This window comes from Microtus oregoni, unplaced genomic scaffold (assembly GCF_018167655.1).
Source record: "Microtus oregoni isolate MIOR12 unplaced genomic scaffold, Mior012 000070F_ref0000104, whole genome shotgun sequence".
In the NCBI taxonomy this organism is placed as follows: domain Eukaryota; kingdom Metazoa; phylum Chordata; class Mammalia; order Rodentia; family Cricetidae; genus Microtus; species Microtus oregoni.
Genome location: NW_024543977.1, coordinates 7,231,449 through 7,253,940, shown reverse-complemented (window position 1 = coordinate 7,253,940; position 22,492 = coordinate 7,231,449). Strand labels below are relative to the sequence as shown.

The 22,492-nt window shown below is 41.2% G+C and overlaps 1 protein-coding gene and 1 pseudogene across 1 annotated transcript in view; both read left to right on the top strand.

Annotated features, from left to right (window-relative positions):
• The first annotated feature begins 283 nt into the window (after positions 1-283).
• On the top strand, positions 284-796 carry LOC121440711 (annotated as a pseudogene).
• Positions 797-11,604: 10,808 nt separating this feature from the next.
• Epc1 (enhancer of polycomb homolog 1) overlaps positions 11,605-22,492 on the top strand; it is a 101,195-nt gene continuing 90,307 nt past the window's right edge. Inside the window, exon 1 of the mRNA XM_041641501.1 lies at positions 11,605-12,321. Within this exon, the coding sequence (XP_041497435.1) occupies positions 12,319-12,321 (3 nt within the window). The 5' untranslated portion in view covers positions 11,605-12,318. The remainder of the gene's footprint in view (positions 12,322-22,492) is intronic.

The window sequence follows — 22,492 nt, the reverse complement described above, 5'->3', positions numbered from 1 at the left end:
AAATTGTCAAGTGTTGCTTGAAAATAAGTTGGCAGAAACTTTTCTTAAGGCAGAAACAGAGAAACCACAAGGGGTGATATTGGGATTTCCCCAAGAAAACACAAATTTTAATACTGCCATTCGCTAGTGAGCACAAAACTGGGTATTTCCAAATTGGAGCTGTCCATGCTTGTTAGGGTTACGGATGCTGACTTCAGCTAAGAATAGTTTGTTTTTGCTTTGCTTTGTTTTCTAAATTATCCAAGAGAGTCTCTTCCTTCCAGTTCCCGCAGCCTCTGCAGCCATGAGCAGCAAAGTCTCTCGTGACACCCTGTACGAGGCCGTTGGGGAGGTCCTGCACTAGAACCAGCGCAAGCGCCTCAAGTTTCTGGAAACCGTGGAGCTGCAGATCAGCCTGAAGAACTACGACCCCCAGAAGGACAAACGTTTCTCGGGCACCGTCAGGCTCAAGTCCACCCCTCGCCCCAAGTTCTCGGTGTGCGTCCTGGGGGACCAGCAGCACTGCGACGAGGCCAAGGCCGTGGATATCCCCCACATGGACATCGAGGCGCTGAAGAAGCTCAATAAGAACAAGAAGTTGGTCAACAAGCTGGCCAAGAAGTATGACGCCTTTCTTGCCTCTGAGTCTCTGATCAAGCAGATCCCGCATATCCTGGGCCCAGGCCTGAACAAGGCTGGCAAGTTCCCTTCCCTGCTTACACACAATGAAAACATGGTGGCCAAAGTGGGAGGAAAAGATTTTATTCATACACCAACCTGTTCCCAATTTGAAGTGTCCAAAAATTCTGGTTCCTGAGGGCATTCACTGAGTTGACAGAACACTGGGTGTTCTCAATCTTAGTACTTGAGCTGCTCCTTCTGCTCATCCACACATGGCGTTTTGGTTTAGTAGAAGTCAGATACCAAATTTTAAAGATAAGAAATTTTTAAAAATTACTTTTTATTCTCAGTAAGTATTCTTTTTTTATATTTACTTATTAAAAATTTCCACCTCCTCCCATTTCCCTCCCCTTCCCCCTCCCACAAGTAAGTATTCTAAATTCAAGCTTCAACAATGTTTTGCATTTATAAATATAGAAGATTCTCAGTTTTTTCAACTGACTAAAAAGTGTAAGAATTTTTTTTTCGCCGAGCATTGGTGGCGCACGCCTTTAATCCCAGTACTTGGGAGGCGGAGGCAGGTGGATCTCTGTGAGTTTGAGGCCAGCCTGATCTACAAGAGCTAGTTCCAGGACAGGCTCCAAAGCAACAGAGAAACCCTGCCTCAAAAAACCAAGGGGAAAAAAAGGTGTAAAAAGGTGTAAGAATTTTTTGTTTGTGGGGTTTTTTTTTGTTTTTTTTTTTCTGTGTAGACCAGACTGACCTTGAATTCTGAGTTACACCTGCCTTGCCTCCCTGTGGGGGTGTTAAAGGAGTGTGTACCACCATGCCCAACTTAAAAAAAAAAGTAAGAATTTAAAAAAGCAAAGTACTAAAGCCAGGTAGGCCTGAACTAGGGAAATAATCAAAGTACAAATCAGCACAACTCAAGAAAACCAGAAAGTCAAGGTGAATAGTTGTCTGTATTGCTGCTTTTTGAAATTTTTACTGCTATTATGGGTGATCTGCTTTAATGACTTTCTTTTTCATAGTTATGGGACTTTTGTTTGTTTGTTTGTGTTTTTTGAGACAGTGTTTCCTGTGCAGCTCTGGAACTCACTCTGTAGACCAGGATGGCTCAAATTCAGAGATCTTGCCTTCTGAGTGCTGAGGTTAAAGATGCGTGCCACCACCGTCCGGCCCTTTTTCATATTTATTAATGAATTAAACCATCATCACTGGCTATAACAACATGGATGAAAAGCAAAGCTCCATGATGCAGGCAGGTATATGAGTTTTCCCCTTCATTGGTTGTCCTGGGGTTTACCACCATCAGAATCTCCAAGTGCTTGTCTAATCACTGTCTGTAGCTCATTGCTTAAAGACTGAGCTTCATGTGGGTCTAAGTCCTCTCAGCTTCAGTCCCACTTATACATCTAGTCCTCTATGAAGTCTCAAAGCCTGGACAATTGGCTGAGGTGCCTATTTAACAGATCAAAGCGAACCTGGCTGCCCAGTTTCTCCAGCTTCCCTTAGTCCTTAGCTGTTACAGGGTATGGCGGACATGCCAGTCCCCTACCCTAAACTTCTCCAGTCCAGGGGCTGGGCTGCCCTTCCCCCAGAGACTCTTCCCTATATACTCCAGTCATAGTTACCCACCCTTTTAGTACCTTTGGGCCTCCTGGCTGCTGCACCTAGTTCCCTGTTATGGGAGGTCCTCCCACTCCTCCAGCCTATCGCCGCTGAGATACCAGCCCATTGGGGCATGGTCTCTCTCCCTTTAAAAAAGCGGCCACTTCCCTCTCCTCTCTCTCTTCACTTCCTGCTCCACCGGCGACTAGACTCCTTTCCTGGTTGCGCAGAGGGTTGACGGTGATCTGTAAGTTTTTTCCCCTTTAAATAAATACCACCCTATTAATCATAATTCCAAACTGGTGTGGCATTGTTTATGACTTACGCCTTCAGTTGGCACCCAACGTTTGGTGTTAGAACCTCTCCTTTCCTCGCTCGCCTGCTGGCTGCGAGTTTGGCTTGGCGGGAGCCCTCCCTTCCTCAGCCGCCGCCTGTGCCTTGCAGCGGCGGCCTTGGCCTCCCCATGTGGATTTAAACTCCACAGGCCCGTGTAGTCTCTGCTGCGTGGTTTGCTCTTTTCTGAGTTGTTTTTAAATCTCCCTTGCAAGCACAGCTCTTAAGTGGCGTGAACCAGAGCACGCGGTTGCTGAAAGCTGCAACCCCTCAGGGTGACTCTGTCACGTGGAAGCATAAGCGGCTTCCAGGTTGCTCTTCTCTACCCCTGGATTCTGGGTTTCTGGTTCCATCTCTGGAATTGATTTAATTACATTTACTTTGTTGAGCAACTTACATTTTCCAGTTTTTAACAAATACTAGGCAGACTCTGAAACAGGACCCTGTTTTCGTCGCGACTTGGCAACAGCGCCACCTGCTGGATAATAGGTAATATGGCAGTTTTCGTTTCCAACGCGAATTTTACTGTTCTGGTTGCCAATACAATGGGTTATATCATGCAAGGTTTATATGACTATGGGGATAACTTAATTTACTGGTTACTAGGTTTCAGTATTCTTTTGCATATTCTATCATTTAAGAAGATCATGGCACTCCTAAGAACCATACAATCTTTACTAGAAACTCATGCAGGTCAGGAGATTCAGGATTCAAAAGAGACAATAATAAAGACAATAATAAAAAGACTTGAAATGATTGAAGAAATGATTGGAGCTGGTGAACAGAGTAATAAGGCACAAGGACAGGATACAATGCCAACATCAGCTATTAGAACTGGCTTACCCAAGGTTTTAGCGGCATACCCTATACTTAATTCTGACAAAGCGTCAACTTCTAAAGGCTCAAAGGGAGTCAGAGAAGCTAGATGGACACCAATAGCAATGAATGATCTAAAAGAAATTAAGCAAGCTATTGTTAATTTTGGCTTGCACTCTGCATACATAAAGGAAATGATAAGGACTTGGGCTTCTAATGCTAGAGCTACCCCCCATGATTTCCATCAGTTAGTGTCTGCAGTTTTAGATAATGGACCTTCCTTGATGTTTGGAATTTATTTCAGAGAAGAATACAAACATATGGAAGAGCAAGGAAGAGCAAAAGGTGTCGAGGTTTCCCAAGATCAAATTCTTGCTGCAGGAGAATATGCTGATCCACAGGTCCAAGCTCCTTATGATGATGAAGTACTGTGTCAATGTCACGAAGCAGCTTTAAATGCTTGGAATAGGATACAAGATCCAGAAAAAAGGGTTGAATCATATACCAGAATTAGGCAGGGACAGAGAGAACCCTTTATTGACTTTTTGCAAAGAGTAATTAAGGCTCTGGACATAGGGGTAACAGACCCAGAAGCTAAACGAATACTTCTTGAATCTCTAGCTTTTGAGAATGCAAACATAGAATGCAAAAAGATAATTGGGCCTTTAAAGTTTAGATCAGCACCTATGGATGAATGGATTCAGCATACGATGAATGTTGAAACGTTTAGCTATAACGATGAATCTTGGGTAGGAGAAGCAATTTCCACAGCAATGAGGAGACATTTAATTGTGGTAAATTAGGACATCTGAAAAGGGATTGCAGGCACAGAATTTCTAGGAATATTATCTCCTCTGGGAATGACAAAAATAGGAGACCTAGGCCTTCAGGTATATGTAGGAGATACGGTAAAGGCCGTCATTGGTCCAACGAATGCAGGTCAACAACAGACAAACAAGGCAACACGATACCTTTGGGAAACTCCTTGAGGGGCCTCTCGCAGGCCCCCAAGCCAACAGTGGCCCAGTCATTCCCAGTCACAGTGGAGAACGTGCCTCACCAAGAAAATTAAAAGCTCCAATTTCTGCTGTAAAAAGTAATACTGGTCTAAATGAGGAAATACGTGTGGAGGATGAGTCAAAAAACCCAGTAGGACAGAGTAAACGTATATTTTGGCAGACTTCTATTAATGATCAAAGACCAAAGCTAAGAGTCTGTATAAATGGCACTTTTATTGAAGGCTTATTAGACACAGGTGCGGATGTAAGTATCATTACCCCAGAATCTTGGCATCCGAATTGGCCTCTTCAAGAGGTAGATGTTCAGTTCCTGTGTAAAACAAAGCACAAGATGGGTTGAATGCATAGGGCTCGAAGGGCAAATAGGAAGACTAAGGCCATATATAGCCAATATTGCCATAAATTTATGGGGCTGTGACCTGCTACAGCAATGGAATACCCAGATTAACATTCCTGTAGTTCCAGGAACTCATAATGCTGGGAAGGATATGATGAGGTATTATGGAAAAAGGTCACCAGCCATTCAGGCTGTACAAGAACATACAGCAAATACCAAACCTTTAGAGGTACCAACAGCCCTACCTTTAAAATGGCTAACTGAGAAGCCAATATGGATCAAACAGTGGCCTCTAGCTGAAGATAAACTACAGGCATTGGAACAGCTGGTGCAAGAGCAACTTGATGCTCACCACATTGAAGAATCAACCAGCCCTTGGAATTCTCCTGTGTTTGTTGTAAAAAAGAAATCTGGTAAATGGAGAATGGTGACAGATCTAAGAGCTGTCAACAAAGTAATTCAACCTATGGGCCCACTACAATCTGGAATTCCTTTGCCTTCTCTGTTACCAAAAGGATGGCCTCTTATAGTTATTGATTTGAAAGATTGTTTTTTCACTATACCGTTACAAGAAAAGGATAGAGAAAAATTTGCCTTCAGAGTGCCTACTTATAATAATTCTCAGCCTAATAGGAGAAATCAATGGACTGTCCTCCCACAGGGTATGCTCAATAGTCCTACATTGTGCCAATATTTTGTAAGTAAGCCATTGGAAATAATTCGTAAACAATTCCCCAAGTCCATAATTTATCATTACATGGATGACATCTTGTTATCTGATTCAAATAAAGATACTTTAGAAAGGATGTTTGAAGAAGTAAAGAAAGTCTTGCCTAGGTGGGGATTACAAATTGCCCCTGAAAAGATTCAAAGAGGAAATTCTATTAATTACCTAGGTTACAGAATAGGGTTAGAGAAAATTAAAACGCAAAAGGCACAAATTAGGAGAGACCGGTTAAAGACTCTTAATGACTTCCAAAGATTGTTAGGAGACATTTCCAGTCTACGACCAGCTGTTGGGATAACACCTGATCTAATAGTTCATTTAAACAAAACCTTAGATAGTGATAAAGATTTGAATAGTCCAAGAAAACTGACAGCTGAAGCAGAAAAGGAACTGACAATGATTGAGGAAAAATTACAGGAGGCACATGTGGATAGGGTGAACCCAAATCTTAGCTGCATCCTAGTCATATTGCCTTCCAGAATTTCTCCTACAGGGATTCTAATGCAGAGGGAAGATATTATTTTAGAGTGGATATTTATACCTAATAAACCAAGCAAAAAATTAAAAACTTATGTAGAAGAAGTCTCTGAATTAATTATAAAAGGTAAGCTGAGACTTCGTCAACTAGCAGGTATAGACCCAGCAGAAATTATAGTGCTTTTTACTACTGAAGAAATAAAATAGTTATGGGAAGACAATGAACCATGGCAAAGAGCTTGTGCTAATTTTTTGGGAGAAATTAATAGCAACTATCCCAAAAGTGGTAGACTTAACCTCATAAAAAGAACTTCTTGGATTCTTCCTAGAATTGTACGTGATGCTCCAATAACTGGAGCCCGTACATTCTATACTGATGCAAATAAATCAGGGAAAGCAGGTTACAAGTCAGATGAATTGAGTAAGGTGGAACAAAGCCCTTATAATTCTGTCCAGAAGGCAGAATTATATGCCATTCTTATGGTGCTAAGGGATTTTAAAGAACCTCTTAATATAGTTACAGATTCACAATATGCAGAAAGAGTTATCTTGCATATTGAAACCGCTGAATTTATACCAGATGACACAGAGTTGACTTCATTGTTTATCCAGGTACAAGACATAATCAGGAATAGGCTTTGTCCGATGTACATAACACACATCCGGTCCCATACAGGTCTGCCTGGTCCTCTAGCCCAAGGCAACGCTGAGATTGATCAATTGTTGATTGGAAGTGTGTTGCAGGCCTCAGAATTTCATAAGAAACATCATGTCAATAGTAAAGGCCTAAAGAAAGAATTTTCCATTACTTGGCAACAAGCTAAGGACATTATAAAGAGATGTCCTACTTGTTCTTTCTATAATCAAACACCGTTGCCTGCAGGGAGTAACCCAAAGGGTACTAAGAGAAATGAACTCTGGCAGATGGATGTGTTCCACTTTATGGAATTTGGTAAATTAAAATATGTACACCACACCATAGACACGTATTCAGGTTTTCAATGGGCTACTGCCCTGAGCTCAGAAAAGGCTGATTCAGTAATCACACATTTATTGGAAGTTATGGCCATCATGGGTATACCTGCGCAAATAAAGACAGATAATGGTCCAGCATATGTATCTAAGAAAATGGAATGCTTTTTTGATTATTATAATACAAAACACATTACAGGTATACCAAATAATCCTACAGGTCAGGCAGTTATAGAAAGATCAAATCGTACTATAAAGGATATGCTGAACAAACAGAAAGGGACCAAAAATACCCCCAGAAATAGATTACATAATGCTTTATTAACCTTGAATTTTCCTAACGCTAGTGAGAAAGGAAAGACAGCAGCAGAAAGACATTGGATAATGGAAAAGTCTGCTGATCTAAATCAACCGATTTATTTCAAAGACGTGCTGACTTCTCAGTGGAAGCCAGGAGATGTGCTATGTTGGGGAAGGGGTTTTGCTCTTGTTTCCACGGGAGAAGAAAAATTGTGGATACCATCAAAATTAATAAAGTTTCAATTTGAAGAGGAGAAACCTCTTGGAAAGGAGAAATGACAACTCATCCACAATGATGATATTCATACAGGTGGTAAGAAAAACATATAGTATGGGGGCAGGGTTCTGTTCTTATCTCCACAGGAAAACACTCATCTTTGAGAAATTAAAGGGACCCTGGATGTTTGGATACTGACAGATGGAAAAATACCTGCCCAATAGGAAATACCAAGAAAACTGAATGGGTTGTGTAAGTAATATTAAACCATATTTCTAAATTTATAAAGCTGGTTTTGAAGTTGGACTCTGGCTCAGTCCCTCTCCAATTCCAAGCCTGTTAGTAAGAGAAAAACCCAGAGTTTCTGGAGTTTCTGTCTCATGTCAAGAGCCATGATATGGGACAGAAAGAAATATGAGTTTAGAAAACATCTTTGCTTTTCTTCATATCTATCATACTTTTCATTGAATATATCTATCATGTCTTTCATTGAATATATATATGTCTATATGATTAATGTTTAAGTTTTTCATAATGAACAATGAGTTTTTCCTGAAGTGACATTTGAAGTTTCCAGAAAGAAGATGGGGCCCCATAACAACAACTCCACCTGGTTGTTATGACGTCATGATACTGATAGTGCTACTACAAGACCTGTTTTGGGTACCAGCTGCACAAGACAGTTCCAACTTGGTTAGCTGAAATGGTGCACATCTTATACAACATTTTGGCCAGACCTGCACAAAATACTCAGAGACTATTGGCAATTTTAAAAGACATTGATCTTGAAATTTAACCATCATTTTACTTTCACAGGATCCCCCAGAAAGAACATCGCCCCCATGACAGCTGGAAGTAATTCTAGAGGACGATGTCCCCTCTGCCAGTAAAGTTTGCCCTTGGGTTTAGGGACATCATTTAGGGGTTGATTATAATTAGTATATGATTGAGGGTTGGGGGAGGAATTTTATAAGCTCAGGGATCATTTTGAAAAAAAAAAGAGGGATGATGGGATAATAGATTTGTAATTGTGAGTTACTGTTTTTAGACAAATATATTGGCATAGATTCTTGTATATTGATACAAAGTTAAATTATATTGACTATTGTATGCATGCATGTTTCTACCTCTGTTTAAAACATTTTTATGTATTATATTGACTATTGTATGCATGCATGTTTCTACCTCTGTTTAAAACATTTTTATGTATTGACATATATTGTATTGATATATATATTGTATATATTTACCATATTGCAGTGTACATTTCTACCTCTGATTAAGATACTTATATAATGTTTGTGTATTGATATATATTTACCTACTGCAATGTATATTTGTACATTGTTTATATTTGGAGGTCATTGTCCTCATTTGTTTCACAGTCGTTTATTGTCTTAGTCTTTAAGTTAGATAGATATTGAGAATTATATAGACTAATAGTCATCTAAGTTTGTCATTTATAATAGACTAATCAGTTCTTTAGATATATAGATATTATACTCAGTATAGATAGATAATCTTCAACTTCTTCAAAGAGCTGTAGAAAATGGCCTTTAATCTAACTCAGAGTTTTGTGGTAGTGAGACACAATTGTTCCTGGCAACACCACTCTATTCCCGAGAGAATGTTGAGCACCAAAGACACTTCACCTGGAGCCTTTCTTTTTGGCAGAACTGGCCTTGGGGCAAAGAAATGCCCATACCTCAACCACTGACAAAGATACAGAGCATGCATCAATGGATAAAACAGGGCTGTCATATCCTGCCAAGACAGGGTAAGATAGTTTTGAAAAGTTGCTTGCCTTTGAAAATGGTATGTCAGTTATTTTAGGCCTTAGCCAAAGTTGGTTGCTTCAACGCTGCTAACGTGACTTTGGGTGATTGCCTAGGTAGCTAGTTGTCTCTGTGATTTGTTGCATGTTTTGGAAGTTGTTTTACTGATCTTCCTAATTACCCAGGTAACATTATTTCCCTTCTCAGATCTTCGATGGGGTTGAAGACTATATAAATGTAGTTACTTTCTCTCATGACTTGGCCAAGTTATTTATTATACAAGACCTAAGCTAGTTAGAATAGGATATTTGTACTTATTGTATATAATTTCATAGTAGGTTTAGAACTCTCTTATTTAAACCAAAGGGGGAGGTGTTACGGGAGGTCCTCTCACTCCTCCAGCCTATCGCTGCTGGGATACCAGCCCATTGGGTCGTGGTCTCTCTCCCTTTAAAAAAGCGGCCACTTCCCTCTCCTCTCTCTCTTCACTTCCTGCTCCACCGGCGACTAGACTCCCTTCCTGGTTGCGCAGAGGGCTGATGGTGATCTGTATGTTTTTCCCCCTTTAAATAAATACCACCCTATTAATCATAATTCCAAACTGGTGTGGCATTGTTTATGACTTACGCCTTCAGGTCCCCACTCTCCCTTCCTCTCCCGTCTCTCCTCACAGGACTCAGGGCCAGTTCCACTCTGGACTCTCCCCGATGTGCCTGTCTCTGGCTGTGTATTCTTATCTACAGTAAACTTTCTCCTTCACCATACCTTGGAGCAGACATGTCCTTTTTTATTTTTATTTTTTTCATTCACTCTTAACTTCAATCCTATAAGAACCTCTGACCAAATATAACCATTTCCTTTTCTTTAGGTATATTCTGGGTTCTGGCCTCCATGTCTCTTGTAGAACGGGCCCCTGGCATCTGCCTCGGTGACTTAGTATAAATCGTGCTGCTATTTCCCAAGTAATTTCCTAGCTTCCCATCTTTCACGTCTACCATCAATGTCATCTGCTAAGAGGCGCCTCTGTGTGTCCTCGCTGATGCGTTCTCTGTGCTGCTGCAGTGTTTTGTAGATGTGCTCACCAACATTTTTAATTATGTATTTGTTAGCTTGCCACTTGTCTGTTTGCCTCTGGATTATAAGTTCCATGAGATCGGAGATAAACCACATGCTTATTCATTGATATCTATGAACAGCAACCACTGTGTCCAGCAAATGCTGAGCTCCTCAGAACTATAACAAACTCAAGGTTGCTTTTCTTCCATTCTTTTCTGAGAACTTGTCTATATTTTATCTTTCATTTTGCTATTTCATCAGAAAGTTTATAATTTAAAATATGCATACCTAACAAAGTGCTCAGAGTAGTCTAGCCTACAGGTAGTAAAAAGGACCTACCTGTATACTTATATCAGCATTTACTCCTCTTTAGATATTTTCTTACCATGACTTCTCATTAAATATATGTGGATCCAGGCCTACTCCAGTTATTTACTTCAGTTAACTGTAGAACAGGGGCAAAATCTAGAAGCCAGAGAGAGTGCTCATACTCTTATTAAATGAGCCCCATGCCTGTGGTCACTACCTGTCTGACAAAATTCTAGTGTTATCAACCTTCTGGTTTACTGAAGGTAGGCCCTGCTTATTCTAATCGTCTTATAATTAATAGTATTTGTTCTCTCATTCTCAGAGTCTTGTAGACAATAAGTAACACAGTAACCCTTGCTATAGTTTTTTTTAAAAACCTCTTAACACTAGCCAAGCATACAGACCTTTGCGGGGGTGGGCGTGGTCTTGAAGAATGTAGGCAATTCTTAGACATTTTTTCATGCTTTAGTGTTTTTCTTTCTTTCTTTCTTTCATCTCTTGACTCATTAGAAATTTAGTTGGCAAAGAATTGTACAGTGAACACGTTCAGTTCACATATAAGTATTAGCTGACTTTGGGACTTTAAATTTGCAATTACAAGTGTTGGATTCCTCTAACATTTTTATGTTTAGTTTTTCAAACTGTCTTTATTAGAAAAGACTGTTTGCAGCAACCCTACTCCACTCACAACCGAAGAGAATCAAGTTTCCCAGCCCACTTAATTTGAAAGCCTGCCAAGATAGGTGAAAAACCTTATAAATATGTAAAGCAGGAAGTTCAAATTACAGTCAAGTAAATCCCTAATGATTGATGTTCTTTTCAAAACAATTAAAAGAATTTTTAAAAAGAACAAGAAAGCGGCGCGTTTCCTAGACACCCCGCAAGAACCCACACCAAAGGGTGGTCCGGAGTTCAGATTCAAGGGTGTACTTTAGTGCTGTATTTATTTTGAATTTTTACCACTTCCTGGAGGCCGGGTGGAAGGATCCAAAAAAACTGGGCACCTCAGCCATTTTGTTTGTAAGGCGGAGCAGTAGAACTGGGCTGGCCAGGAAGGGGTTTGGAAGCCGTGTTGAAATGGGGTAGGGGACGAGGGAAGCTGAATATGGTTTCAACTTAGGTCAGGATTCGGCTACTTAATGCAGGGACCGTGGTGCTCGTGGCTGCAGGAGGCCCTAGGGGAAGTCACACAGAGCACACTCAGACGGGCTTCTCTTCCAAATGGCCGCGTCCGCATGCACATCCCCCACGGACGCCGTCTCGCGTGGAGCCTCCCCACGCGCGGGGCGTAAGGGCGTGCCCAGATGCTCCGAGGACGCGGCCGCTGCCATTGTTGTGCTTGTCACTTAATCCCGAGCCCCGACTCGGGCCCGGGTGGCGGCGCTCTCCCGAGCCCGGTAAAATGGCACAGTCGTGCATTCTTTCCGAGGTGCGGGAGGCGGGAGCGAGGAGCGAGCTGGGCGGCCGCCAGCCAATCAGCGCGCGCGCCCGCCCGCCAGCGCAAAGTTGTTAACCCCGAGCCTCCCGCCGCCGCCCGCTCCGCATCCTCCTGCTTGCTCCAGTCCCTCGAACGCCCTCGGATCCTGCGGCTGCCCGCCCCGCTCCGCCGCCCTCCATGGAGGAAAGTCTCACTTTTGATTTACCAAATATTTTCAGGATGTTTGAAGATCCGTACGCTACCCGGAGGCTGTTTTTTCTGGACAACCCAGTCCCCAGCCTATATTGTTACAATTTTTTTTTGAGGGCTGGTTGCTGCTTTGCCTACACTGATGGTAAGTTTATAATTTTAAACATTCTTGGTGTTACTTCTTTGAAAGGAGAACCAGATAAGAGATTTTCATTGTGTTTCTTCTCACAAAACCAATCTTTGTATTTTTCTTTAGCTTCGATCTGTGCACGTTCCACGTAATTCTGCCTGGTTAATTTTACCAAAAAAAAAAAAAAACAACAGTTTTTTTTTTCTCCATTGTTAGAGATAAACATATATAATGAAAATTATACTTTAATTGCTGTAAACTACAGGGGAACTCAGATGTTTCAAGATGGACTTTTTTGTGTGCCAGCAATGTTGGTAGTACCAAATATGTACATATCCTCTTTATAAAAATTATCTATTGCCTAATTTGTACAGAGTAAATTATCAACAAGCAAACTACCGTTGTAGTTTTTATTTTTTTTAATAGACCTATTGTGATCCCCTTGATGGAGTACTTGAATACAAACTACAGAAAGCAGATCTGGTATAGTGAAGGTGGAGATTGACATAACCGGGTTTAAGTTATGGCTGTTGCTAAATAGTGGCTCTTTTATTGCTGAGCGGATCTAACTTGTGGTCTAGGATGCGATTTCTCTAAAGCTCCTTGTCGATTCATCTCTGTAGATCTATCTTATGTTTTCTCCGGAAAGGTACATTTGGGAGACATTTTGTAATTTTTGGTATTTTTCTAGTTTTCTTCTTTTTGCACACGGTGGGAGATTCTTTTTTTTTTTTTTTTTTTTTGTTCTGCATTGATCTGTGTTGGTGGCGCTGTAGTGCTCCTCAACAATTTGTCAGTTTTACTAAAAGAAAAAAGGAAGAAAAAAGGTGGGGCAAGATTTTATCTATTATCCTTTAATTTTCATAAAGAAAGTTCAATTTGGTCAGCTATATTATTTAAGCGTTTTCTGTGCACTGTGCACCATGGTGAGAGCAGACATGTCGTCACATCCAATTCGGAGGACATTATGGGCAAGCATGCAGTTGGCAGTTGTGTTTGATCTGAGCTGATTTATTATCTCCACCAGATTCTTTAATAAAAAAGCTGGCGTTTACCCTCTCTATCCTCACCAGCATTTGATATTTATATTTTTCTTATATTACAAAACCATGCCCATTAGAACCCTTTCACCTTAACAAAACATTTGAGTATTAGTTCCTTGGACATTGTAAAAGTTGAATTTCATTTTGAATCAAGGGAATTCTCAAATACCTATTCTGAGCCTGTCTTGAAGATGTTCTAGTACCTTGTCTTGCCCGTTTTGTTTTGAGCTGCTCCTTGAATTGAATTTATAGATAGCGTTGTTGTTTGTTTTTCTAAGCAAATATTTTTGGAACTAAGATTTTTTTAAAGAATATTACACACCTACTTTTAAGTTAAAAATATCGATGTGCACACATGTAAGGATGGGTTACATCTTTGTTCTTGAGAGTTATCTGATTACAGAATATGGGATTTAGGCCCCAAGCCTGCTAGGAACAAAATATGTCACAATATGACATTGGTTTAACTGGTCTCTGTAAACATTTAGTTGTTTGTGGAGATAATAGGGGATGCCCTCAGTTCAGAGAGAAAGTGGGAGGAATTATACCTTGAAACGTATTATTTGCCAAATAAAATAAAAACAACTAAAAAGCATCAGGATTCTCTGATTAATAGGTTCTGTCTTGAGAGAGTGACAATGTCAGGTTGTTAAATGTCTTTATTTATTCTGAAACACATGCGTGCCTTTCTCACTACCTTTTAGCCGTCTGGAGAGAAAGAGTGTGTGAAATGTGTAGAAATCGTATCTCCTAGAATCTGTTTATCTCTTTCCTTGAACTTCAGGATGATTATGCCCAATGCCTGTATCTTGTTTATACCGTGCTCAGAGGTTTGTCCGCCGACCCATTTCATTTCCTCTCTTTTGTAGAGTCTAGATGCAAGTGTGGCTTCTGATAGTATAGATTATATATGGAATGAAATATTGCAGGTGTAAATGTGTTATTTAACCTGGTTGTGCTCAAGACTTGAGTTCTCCGAAGTTGATCAGCTGAATAAAATATACCTTCCAGCATATTTATTGCTAAAATATTCTGTTCTCCATAATGCAGCAATTTTTCATTTTGTTCAGGTTCTGAAAGTAGCAGTGTTTGCCTAATGTCACCTCTTTTAAGAGCAAACTGAACTGGGAAGTCCATCGTAGCTATGCACTCCTCTTTGTTCTCCTGACTATTACATCACTGATTATGAAGTAACCATTAGAGTTCAGGCGTTACTTCTGAAAATACCCATAGACATTTCTGTCACACATACTCTCCTAGATGACCTTTCCATCATTGTGTGAGTAAAGAGGTTTAAATCTGTGAAGTAAAAACAATTCCCTGTTTTATATTATTCTCCATTTTAAAATGTACCTGGTGCATCGTTTTAGCTCTGGATTCTTTGGGAATTAATTCTTCTCAATTGATGACATTTCATAGACATTTAGTGCATGAGTTTGGTGTGTTTATGCTTTCCATTATAAAACCAAATTTTTCTTTTGATCGTTAAATATTCTTTATAAAATTTAACAAATAGAGAACTAATTAAATTTTTTCATGACAGTAATTGCTAGATCATGGGCAATCAAAAATATTTTTTTTTCAAAATTTTGTTATGTCATCTCAGTCAAATTGATACTTTTTTGTGCATATCAGAGACAGTAGTAGCAAGTAACCAAATTGATTCTATTAAAATATCTGTGTGTGTGTACCTGTGTACGCTGCCCATCCCTCTTATGGAGGGAGAGATTAATGAACACTGAAATATGGTCAGGGAACAGGTTGTAGAAGGAAGGATACAGAAGACAGGGCCAGTCTTTAAGTTGGATTCTAAACAATATAGCTCAGAAAAATGAACTTTGAATCTTCAATAATAGGAATAAACTGAAGATTATATTCAAATTTAATGTACTGAACCAATATAATTTACTAATTCCTTACGATGTGGTCGTTGGTGTTCCAAGGCTAGCCAAACCCCTAGGTAATAGGTAACAGTAGGATGAGGCAGCAAAGGGAAAAGGTGCTGCCCACGCTCAGGGCTAGGCTCCCTTAACTGGGGGGAGCTTTTTAAAGGAAGACTGTCTACTCTCTGAATGCCGTCAATCCAGTTCTGAAGTTGCATGTTTTAAATGCTGCTGTTTTGTCCTTCTTGCACATATTCGCCTCTTCTCTGTTATTTCTTGAACACGCTGCAGATATTCTACAAAGGCAATCTACTCTTCCTGGCGTGTTGTTGCCAAGGAAAGAAAAATAATATGCAAAATGGGTGTGTTGTGTTCTGACTTGGTTTTGATCTTTCCACAAGGACCCTCAAATGAAGACGCCAGGAAGAACATAATGCAGAGATAAGGATTTCATTCTTGAAAAGATAAACACGGTTTTTGCTTGCTGTAACACTGATTTCACCAGGGGTTTTGGATGCTGGAGATCAGGCTCTCTCCATCTATAGGACAAGATGCTGGGCCACAGTAGTGAGAGAGAGAAGGGAAAGATTTCTTGTCTTATGCACCCGAAAGCCCAACATGGCTCCCTGTTCTAATGATGGTTTAAATCTGAGGCCTTAGGTGTGGGGTGTTCCCACTTGGAGCCACGTATAATTTCTAGAGGAGGAAAATGTTTAAATTTCGACCCGTTTGTATGGATCTGAAAAGGAACATCATTTGGGCACCAAGTATTCACAGCCAGCTTAGGGAGCTGGTGGCGGACCTTCATGTCTTAGCTATAGCACAGACAGATAACACAACTAGATAACAGCCTCGTGTCTGTTCCCGTTACAAAGCACTAAGTCCAGCATTGGCTTATCTGTGTGAGAAAGCACTTGAGAGGGTTCCCTGGTAGGAGGAGTTTGGGGTGTGTCTCTGAGCTCCATTTCTTTGTTTGTTTGTATTGATGGTCATGAATCAACCCACAATCCTACATGTTAACTTGAAAAATAAAAACAAAAAACTGGAGAGATACGTCAGTGGTTAGAGCACTGACTGCTCTTCCAGAGGACCTGAGTTCAATTCCCAGCATCCACATGGCAGTTCACAATTGTAACTTCATCCTACATTCTCACACAAACATACATGCAGGCAAGACACTAATGCACATAAAAAGCAAACAAAACAACAACATAAAAAACTCTTAAGCTTGGTTACAGTGACACAAGATTCAGGGTTTCAAAGCCAGCCAGGGCTTTAGGAAATTCTGTCTCAAAAAGAAAAGAAAGAGAGAACCCAAAACCAAAGACAACAGCAACAAGAAGATATTATATAATGATTCTTTTTTATTTATTTATTTTCAAGACAGGCTTTCTCTGTGTAACAGCCCTGGCTGTCCTGGAACTTGCTCTGTAGACCAGTCTGGCCTCGAACTCAGAGATCCTCCTGCCTCTGCCTTACTAGTGCTTGTATTAAAGGCATGTGCCACCAGTCCTGGCTCATGGTTTTTATTAAATGTATTTTGTACATTTTACTCACATAGCCATGACTCAAACATCACTGTGTTGATTATCAACCGTTACAGTGTTATAGACAAATAAAAAGAGTAACCAAATACCACATTAGAATTCCAAATTTTTGAGGCAAAGTCTCTCACTGCAACCTAGTGTTCACCAATTATGCTGTGCTGGCTGGCAAGAAGCCCCAGGGATCCACCTGCCTTAGCTGCCCTCCTGTTGCTGAGATTCCAGGCACATGACACCCTGCCTGGCTTCTCGTATGTGTGCTGGTCATCTGATCTGAGGTCCTCATGCTTACACAGCGAGCTCTCTGCTGCCTGAGCCACCTCAGCACTCCTTTTTAATACGCACTCCTATTTTTAAATCTTCTGTAGCAATCTCTGACATACGACAGGAATTTTTAAGAGAGAGAAAACAATTATTTTATGAAGTTAATCCATTAGACATCTAGCTGATGTTTAATTTGCTGAACAAGCGTGGAGCAGGAAAAGTCAAATGAATGTTATTTCTGCACAGACAAACTGCGGAAAGAACAGTTAAGGAGTTGTAGTGATTTAAAACAGCAAACTTAGTTACAGAACCAGGTAGCTCAGTACTATAGGCTGTATTAATCACCTAATTTGTTTTGGTACTAACATTTTAACACCTGATAACAACGTTAAAATTAGGTGCATTTATTATTTAACTAAGTAATCTGGAGGAAAGCCAGCTCTCGGTCTGACTGCCTAGCTCATCTGTTTTATGTACCTTCTTGGGAGTTTTCTCCTTTGACATCAGTGATATCAAGATGGCTGCTGAGATGCAAGCATCAATCTAGGATCACAGTTTTCATAATCAGGAGACTTTCTGCTTTTGCAAAGAGAAATGTCCGTTCCCAGAAGCACAGAGGTCACTGGACACTCTTTACCTGGTCACTAAAGGAGATGAGACGAATTCTTAGAAGGTGGTGCTTGCTGGGTGTCCAGAATTCAGTGTTATAAGCTTGTATTTGCTTTGTGTAGACTTAACTGTGTGTACAGTCTGGAGTGATGAAGGCTCAGTATCATCTGTGTTCATGGTGACCAGACTAGTCACAAGCCAGCTAATTTGAAAATGAACAGCCAGGGCTGGAGAGATGGCTCGGCTGTTAAGAGCACTGTGATTCATCCAGAGGACCCACGTTCAATTCCCAGCCCCTACATGGCAGCTCATGACCACCTGTAACTCCCATTCCAGGCATTCTGACGCCGCCTTCTGGCTTCCACAGGCACTGCCCTGTACCTGGTGCATGTTAAACACATGCAGGCACACATGAACAAACAGCAGCAGCACTCAACTGGAGCGTGTGTCCTGCAGCTAGAGCTCTCTCTGAACCTCGCATGGAGTAGGATAGGACAGGTAAATCCACTTTTATGGAGGAAACAGGCAGAGAGAGTGGCGCACCTTGGGCTTGGCCCACATTACCTAGTAAATGAAAAACTAGAGCTGGAACTTAGACGCTCACCTCTTCTCCACTGCCACGTTAGATAGCTGTAAATTTGCATTTTGTGAGTTGACATATTTTAAATGCATGATATGCTATAACTACATAATTTTCTAGTGAATTTATTTGTTATTTTATAACCAATAATTATTTCATGGGAGGAGTGATCCTCATTTAGCAGTGATATACATCTGAAATTTTCTTTAAAATTTTTCTTATTTATTACTTTCGTGTGCGTGTGATTCCTGGTATGTCCATGTGGAGGTCAGACAACAGCTTGTGGGTGTTGGTTCTCTTTTCATCTGGGGTTTTGGAATCAAACTCAGTCATCAGTCTTGTGGTGCAAGAGCTCTTACCTGCAGAGTGATCACCTGGCCCTACTTCTGATGTTCTCTATGTTGAGTTAGTTTAAGGTACCCTTGTATGACATCATTAAGCATATCTAGTGAGATTCTTTCAGAAGCTGATTTTTACGAATTTTAAACTTATGAAAATGAATTACATTCAAAAAACAAAGAAACCTTGTTGAAATAGGGAAATTCATTACTCTTCAAATTAAGTCTAGATAGAATGATGGCTTCTATTTTATAACATATAAGACCAGATTTAGGTTCTGAAATAACTCATCGGACAAAGGTGTATTATGCACAAACCTATGGCTTGGGTTCGAGTCCTGGAAGACAATGTGTATGAGGAGAACCAGCTCCTGAAAGTTGCCCTCTGCATGTACACATGAGCTAGCATGTGCAATAGTAATAATAACTTAAGAAAAAAATAATAAAATGTTTTAGTCATTTGCTTCTTCAGGTTATAAGAAAGCCTTTTTTCTGAGGGACATTTTCGGGAGGATTTGCAATACTTTAGGTCAGTGGGTGTTAAATTTTAGCACCTGGGTGGTTTATGAAAAAATACAGAGTGCTAGGTTGCACCCCTCTGGTTCTGTATTCAGGATGTAGCAGGTGTTCTTTGAGAATCTGCTCTTTAAGCCAGTTGCAAATGACCTGTATGCACTCCTTCGGGGTACACCCTCAGAGAGCATTGCCTGCCTGTATGCACTCCTTCGGGGTACACCTTTAGAGAGCACTGCCTAGTACATTCAGGCTATAAACCATGATATTTAATTAGGCCTCAAAAAAAAAAGTCACAAACTGTTATTTTAAGTGGCAGACATAATGAATGAATACATGTCGCTATATTAAATAGGGTGGGCAGGGCAGCCTCAGGAACCACGATCGCTGACAGAGACTTGCTGGGTGTTGATTTCCCAACTGGAAAATGTTTGGCTGTGCAATTCTCTTGCTTGTGTTGCAGCAATGGGGGGGGGGGTCCCAGTCTGGATTGCCGCTGAGATTTATAAGTTCATTCTTGCTCCCTCAAACTTTGTTAAATTAAAAAGCATGACATTTTTTTGAATTTCAAAAAAGCAACCCACAATTTACAAGTCACTTTGGAAATCAGGTAAAAGCAGCTTTACTGATTTTGTTCAGTAGGAAGTTGCAGAGGGAAGAGTCCTCTCTCTGCCATCTCCCTGGCTGCCCTCATCCTTGTATCCCACCAGCCATGAATAACCCCATTCATTGATAGGACTTGGATTCCAAGTATCTGAGAAAGGGAAGCTGTCATTGCCAGCGACCTATATTTAGCCCTGGAACTCAGGCTGACTCCACAGATGACTGGAAACTCTACCTCGTCCAAGGCAAAGGTCACAACCCCCAGTTGGAAAGCACTGTATTGAGTCAAGGATTAAAGAGGACTTTAATCACCTTATCTCTCCATTAGGAAGCTCCAAGACTTAAAGAGCTTTTAGCTCTGAAGGCCTTCACTTTTTAGTTTTACCTGAGTGGGGAGAAGGAGCAGCTAACTCACGGTCCTTACTTTTCCTCAGAAGCCAGTAGAACCTTCAGTCTGTCCTTCCATTCAGCTGGAGTTCTTGCCAGGAAAGTGTTGTGACCTTCAAAGAGGTATGAGTAGTGTGTCCCAGAATCTAGAAGAGTCTGAGGACAGTGAGAAGGCTTAGCGGGTAAAGGTGCTTGCCGCTAAGTCTCATGACCTGAGGCCAATTCCTGGGACCCACATGGCAGAAGGAGAGAGAACCTATTCCCCAAAATTGTCTTGTGACCTCCTCATGCAGAACAGGGTGCTTACTGATGTGTACATGTGTGCGCAGACACACACAAACACAAATTCATTATTAGTACCCATTTAGTAATAGACTCGACTCACTTAAAATGGCATAAAATTCAAGGACTGTGGCTCTCCAGTGCACTAGTCTGCTTGCTGCGTGCATCTATAGATGCCTAAATTTGAATTAATTTAAACTTCGAAGTTCCAGTTTTTCAACTGTACCACCTGCATTTCAAGTGGTTACTTAGTAGTCACTTCTGTACTGGGCAGCAGGACTATGAAACATTCCTGTGGTTCTAGAAGGCTCTCTTGGGTCGCCCTGGTCCAGCATGTGTCTGCATCCTCCACACTGTGGCAGAGTCACATTGTTATCGATGCTGCTCATGTATGTGCGTGTGTTTATTCACTGTGTGGTGCTGAGGACGGGAGCCAGAGCCTCGTCCTTGCTAATGTCGGGCTGCCCTCTCAGCCTGCTGTCTACATGTGGGTCACCCAGAAACGTGCAGATCGAATGCCTAGGCCTCACCTCAGGAGATCCTGAGTTTATTGATCTGTCCAGGAGCTGGGCATAGCGTTTCCACAGGTTTTCACGGTCTAGACAGCGAGAGGCTGAGGACCTAAATCAGCAAGCTAATGACTGTTGAAGCTAGCCGCGAAGCCGGAACTCAGAACAGCTGTGATGGACTAGAGCGGCCACTCTCATCTAGTAACTAGATATCCTTCGCCCAGGAGGTGGAGATGGAAAGGAAGTGGAGGAAAACTGCACCGTCCAGCCTGTTGTGTGAAGGGAAACAGTAAACAGAAGGCCCATGCCACAGACTTTAGCTACGGGAGAGACACAAACTTAGTAGGTGTGCCACCTAAAAGTGTATTGGACCGGCCTCCGTCCAGTTCGTCATTACCAGTACAGCGCCTTTCAGTGAATCACCTAGGAGCTGGGCCTGGGGGCACTTGGAAGGTGGAGACAGACTAGGCTTGGACTACCTCAGCTACGTAGTGAGTTCAAGGCTAGCCACAGGAGACCCTGTTTCAGTGCCTTGTAAGTCATCCTGGCTTGCGGTGTGCTCAGCTCCTAAGGAAACATTTATACCCTCGAGTACAGTCCCGGGGAGTTGCAAGCTTGCTGGAATTTGATAAGCAGAGATTTTAGTTAGAAGACAGCTACAAACTTGTCCAGGACTTCTGAGCCATGCTGAGTCTCCCTTGTGTTCACTGTGGTTTTTAATTTGAAGATATTCCAGAAGCATATTTCAGTTAGATATTGACCGGCTTTTTACCTATTTTTAAAGAAGACTAAAATCTTTCTTAATTTTTATTTTATTTTGGATATTCTGAGACATGTTCTCATTATGTAGCCCAGGATAACCTCAAACCTGTGAACCTCCTGCCTCAGTCACAATGTCACCGTGCTCAATTTGGATTAGAATTTTACAGTCTTCATACATTGACAAATATTTGGATTTTGCCTTTCTTAATCTTTTAGAATATACAAATAGTGTTTTATATCAAAGCCTCAGAGGCTTTTTTTTTACTTTTTATTTATTTGTTTATTTATTATTTTTTTGTTTCCAAGACAAGGTTTCTCTGTGTAGCTTTGGAGCCTGTTCTGGAACTCACTCTGAAGACCAGGCAGGCCTCGAACTCACTGAGAGCCAACTGCTTCTGCCTCCCAAGTGCTGGGATTAAAGGCGTGTGCCACCACTACCCATTGCCTCAGAGACTTTTAAACATGGCTTCCCCTTCTGTCTTGTAGACTAGTCAGCTCTTGCAGATGCAACACATACCTGGTGGGCTCTGAACATCGCATGGGGCTTTGTCTGACGGTATGGCTACATTTCCAGAGAGCCCCATCTAACAGGGTAATACAGAAAAGCCAACTAGACCCCTTCCCTTCTAGTTGAGAATGCTATCCAAATGAGTCGCTCCCGTGTGTGCTTACCTGTGTTCTGGACTGCACCCTTTACACCTGGATTATGTCAGGCCAGTCAGATATCACCCCGACCCTCAGTTTCCTGTGACAGGTGGTGTTGCTACCTCATGTTAGCAATGTGAGAACAGTGAGTTAAAGCATTTGGAGCACCCAAGCCTACTACTGGCCCGCAGTAAGCTCTCAATACATTCTGTGAACTCGCTTTC